The 3,518-nt window shown below is 37.2% G+C and overlaps 1 protein-coding gene across 1 annotated transcript in view; it reads left to right on the top strand.

Moving 5' to 3' along the window:
• The window catches only part of cfap57 (cilia and flagella associated protein 57), a 17,393-nt gene that overhangs the window by 3,695 nt on the left and 10,180 nt on the right, over positions 1 to 3,518 (top strand). Inside the window, exons 10-11 of the mRNA XM_020588632.1 lie at positions 633 to 809; positions 1,813 to 1,844. Of these exons, the coding sequence (XP_020444288.1) occupies positions 633 to 809; positions 1,813 to 1,844 (209 nt within the window). The remainder of the gene's footprint in view (positions 1 to 632; positions 810 to 1,812; positions 1,845 to 3,518) is intronic.

Below are 3,518 nucleotides of genomic sequence, written 5' to 3'. Positions count from 1 at the left end.
ACAACTGAATGTTTTCTACTGTGTTTCTATACAGTCTAATGAGTGGAATAGCAACATGAGCTTAATCTGGTGTTTGTGTTGGATGTTTTAAGAATCATATGACAACAGTTTTTACTAAATGTCTGTTGTGGCAAGGGTGTTTCCATACAATTGTCACTACATGTCTCAAGCAAGAAAAAGATTTAAATCCGCTCACAGTGTAAGCATTATCACTGCCACTGCTTTTGAAGACAGGATTAAACCTGCATGTACATGTAGTATTTTTGGGGGACGCTTGGAGACAACTCTGTTTTGAGCTCCGGAAAAACTGTCTGGCTGTTTAGCTGCTAAATGCTCAACTATGTTTATCAGGTAGCATCTAACTTGGACTGTTGTTTGATGCAGGACTGGTAGTGTACATTGTATACAGTAGTCAGATGTTTTTCAAACATCTAAAAAACATAGCCTTTGTTTGGAAATAGTGTATCCAACAAAGCATTATGAATATGAATATTTTTTGCACATCCTCTGCCCTAAATATAAAATATATATTCCATTTGTCCTTCCAGAAGTCTGTATTGTTGTCAGTGAAGTATTTTTTATCACAGATATGCACGTTTATATTTTCTGTATCCTGACCATTGGTTCCACAGGTCCTGAGGGAGGTTCCTGACACAGCCATTGCAGTGTCTCACTGTGGTAGGGTCATCTTCACCGGAACCTCCAGTGGAACTATCAGGGCCATTAAATACCCTTTACCCATCCAGAAGGAATGGATCACGTACCAGGCCCATTGTGGCCCTGTCACCAAAGTGAGTCTGAATGCTAATGCTAACACACTAAACTGACAAATAGAATTGAATGTGATTTGAATACAGGAATATTGTTACAGCCAGAAATTATATAGGTCAATCTACAGAGCCCCCTAAGGGTCATTCTGGCAATTTTGTTTTTCTTTTGCATAATCTCGCAATAAGATTTATGTTCCCTCAAAATACTTTTTTGCACTTTTCTGATCTGCTTTGCCCAGTGCAAAGCCACAGTAGCTATAGATCAGCTCACTGAATTACACTTGAAACTTGGAATTGAGAACACTGATATAATATTACAGCTCAGTATAAGAATGGTTATTTTTTATGTTATTAATCCACTTTGTTTGTTTACAACAGCTTTTTTTTACTTTATTGATACATAACACATAATACATAGAATAACATGTATTAAAACTGTGACACAAAGTTATCACTAGTTTGTAAATGTCTTTTTTTCTCTTTGGCAATGTCTGTATTATCAGAGAGGTAAATTAAACACAGAACAGGAATGACAGGTTTGATAAGGGATTCGTTTGGGCATGAAGCTTTACAAACTCAGATGTTTCACCAACTTGGAACCAGAATGGCACCGGCTATTGGAATGCAGCCCTATATTTGAGAGACATTATTCTTGCTTATTTGTAGTTAGCCTTTGCACCATAAGAACTGCATTTACTAGCAGATGACAGTATACACAGATAACATAGGCCTGAACATAGTGGACTCCAAGTCCTGGTTTCATATTTTCAATATATCTTGACGTATCTCAATTTTATTATAATCTAGAAAATGATCTCAAAGTTGTACAAATTAAAAGATGGTCTAGAAATAAAACTGAAAAGTTCTCATCAGATTAATGTGACAAGCCATAGGTACTAATAAACTGCAATATGCTACAGTACATTATCAACAATAAAAGACCACCAGGAACATAAATACTGATTTTACAAGTCATGCTATGACATACTTATCAGTACATATTCCAACCACTAAGATGTCATTTTTTCATCATATACTTCAGATATACTGTCAATGCAGGGTGTGCAACACCAGGTCAGTTCTGGGATAAAATGGCAGAATACAGTGCCTTGCGAAAGTATTCGGCCCCCTTGAACTTTGTGACCTTTTGCCACATTTCAGGCTTCAAACATAAAGATATAAAACTGTAATTTTTTGTGAAGAATCAACAACAAGTGGGACACAATCATGAAGTGGAACAAAATTTATTGGATATTTCAAACTTTTTTAACAAATAAAAAAACTGAAAAATTGGGCATGCAAAATTATTCAGCCCCCTTAAGTTAATACTTGGTAGCGCCACCTTTTGCTGCGATTACAGCTGTAAGTCGCTTGGGGTATGTCTCTATCAGTTTTGCACATCGAGAGACTGAAATTTTTGCCCATGCCTCCTTGCAAAACAGCTCGAGCTCAGTGAGATTGGATGGAGAGCGTTTGTGAACAGCAGTTGTCAGTTCTTTCCACAGATTCTCGATTGGATTCAGGTCTGGACTTTGACTTGGCCATTCTAACACCTGGATATGTTTATTTGTATTTATTAGTCATTTAGGTCAACATTGGATCATTCAGAGATCCTCACTGAACTTCTGGAGAGAGTTTGCTGCACTGAAAGTAAAGGGGCTGAATAATTTTGCACGCCCAATTTTTCAGTTTTTTATTTGTTAAAAAAGTTTGAAATATCCAATAAATTTCGTTCCACTTCATGATTGTGTCCCACTTGTTGTTGATTCTTCACAAAAAAATTACAGTTTTATATCTTTATGTTTGAAGCCTGAAAGGTGGCAAAAGGGCGCAAAGTTCAAGGGGGCCGAATACTTTCGCAAGGCACTGTAAATACCTGGATGCAATCAAATTTCCTTCAGTTACAGACAAGACTGAAGTTATTGCTTTTGGTAGCAAGAACGAAAGGACCGAAGTTATTGATCAGCTTGATTGTAGAACTATGAAGACAAAAACTCAAGTTACAAATCTTGGTGTCATAATTGACTCAGACCTGAACTTCACCAGTCACATCAAGGCCACAACTAAATCAGCTTTTCATCATCTCGAACAAATAGTACAACTCTGAGGTCTCATGTCCTGAGAAACTCACTGATGCTATCGTCTCCAACAGGCTGGACTGTTGTAATGGTCTTTTGTCTAGCCTTCCCCAAAAGACTGTTAGACAACTTCAGCTCGTTCAGAGAGTTTGAACCAGAACCAGGAGAATTGAGCAAATCACTCCTGTTCTTAAATCTTTACACTGGCTCCCAGTTACCTACAGAATCCAAACCCAGCAGGGCCCTGACATCCTTAGTAAGCAGTGATCTGGTTTTAATGCTTATAATATTTAATGCTGTTACTGTTTTTCTTTGCCTATGTGAAGCACTTTGAATTGCCTCTGTTTCAGTTTTTTATTTGTTAAAAACGTTTGAAATATCCAATAAATTTCGTTCCACTTCATGATTGTGTCCCACTTGTTGTTGATTCTTCACAAAAAATTACAGTTTTATATCTTTATGTTTGAAGCCTGAAATGTGGCAAAAGGTCGCAAAGTTCAAGGGGGCCGAATACTTTCGCAAGGCACTGTACATGGGAAAAAAACTGTTGTAAAGGAACACAACACTTATTGTGAGGTAATGCAAAAGAAAAAATCACCACCATGACCCTTTGGGGACTCTGTAACTGTCATTATATAACTAAGAAAAAAGTTCCACTGACTAATTGCGT

Source organism: Monopterus albus, unplaced genomic scaffold (genome assembly GCF_001952655.1).
Source record: "Monopterus albus unplaced genomic scaffold, M_albus_1.0 scaffold577.1, whole genome shotgun sequence".
NCBI lineage: Eukaryota > Metazoa > Chordata > Actinopteri > Synbranchiformes > Synbranchidae > Monopterus > Monopterus albus.
Note: the sequence above shows the minus strand (reverse complement) of the source record. Positions and strands in the feature narration are given on the sequence as shown.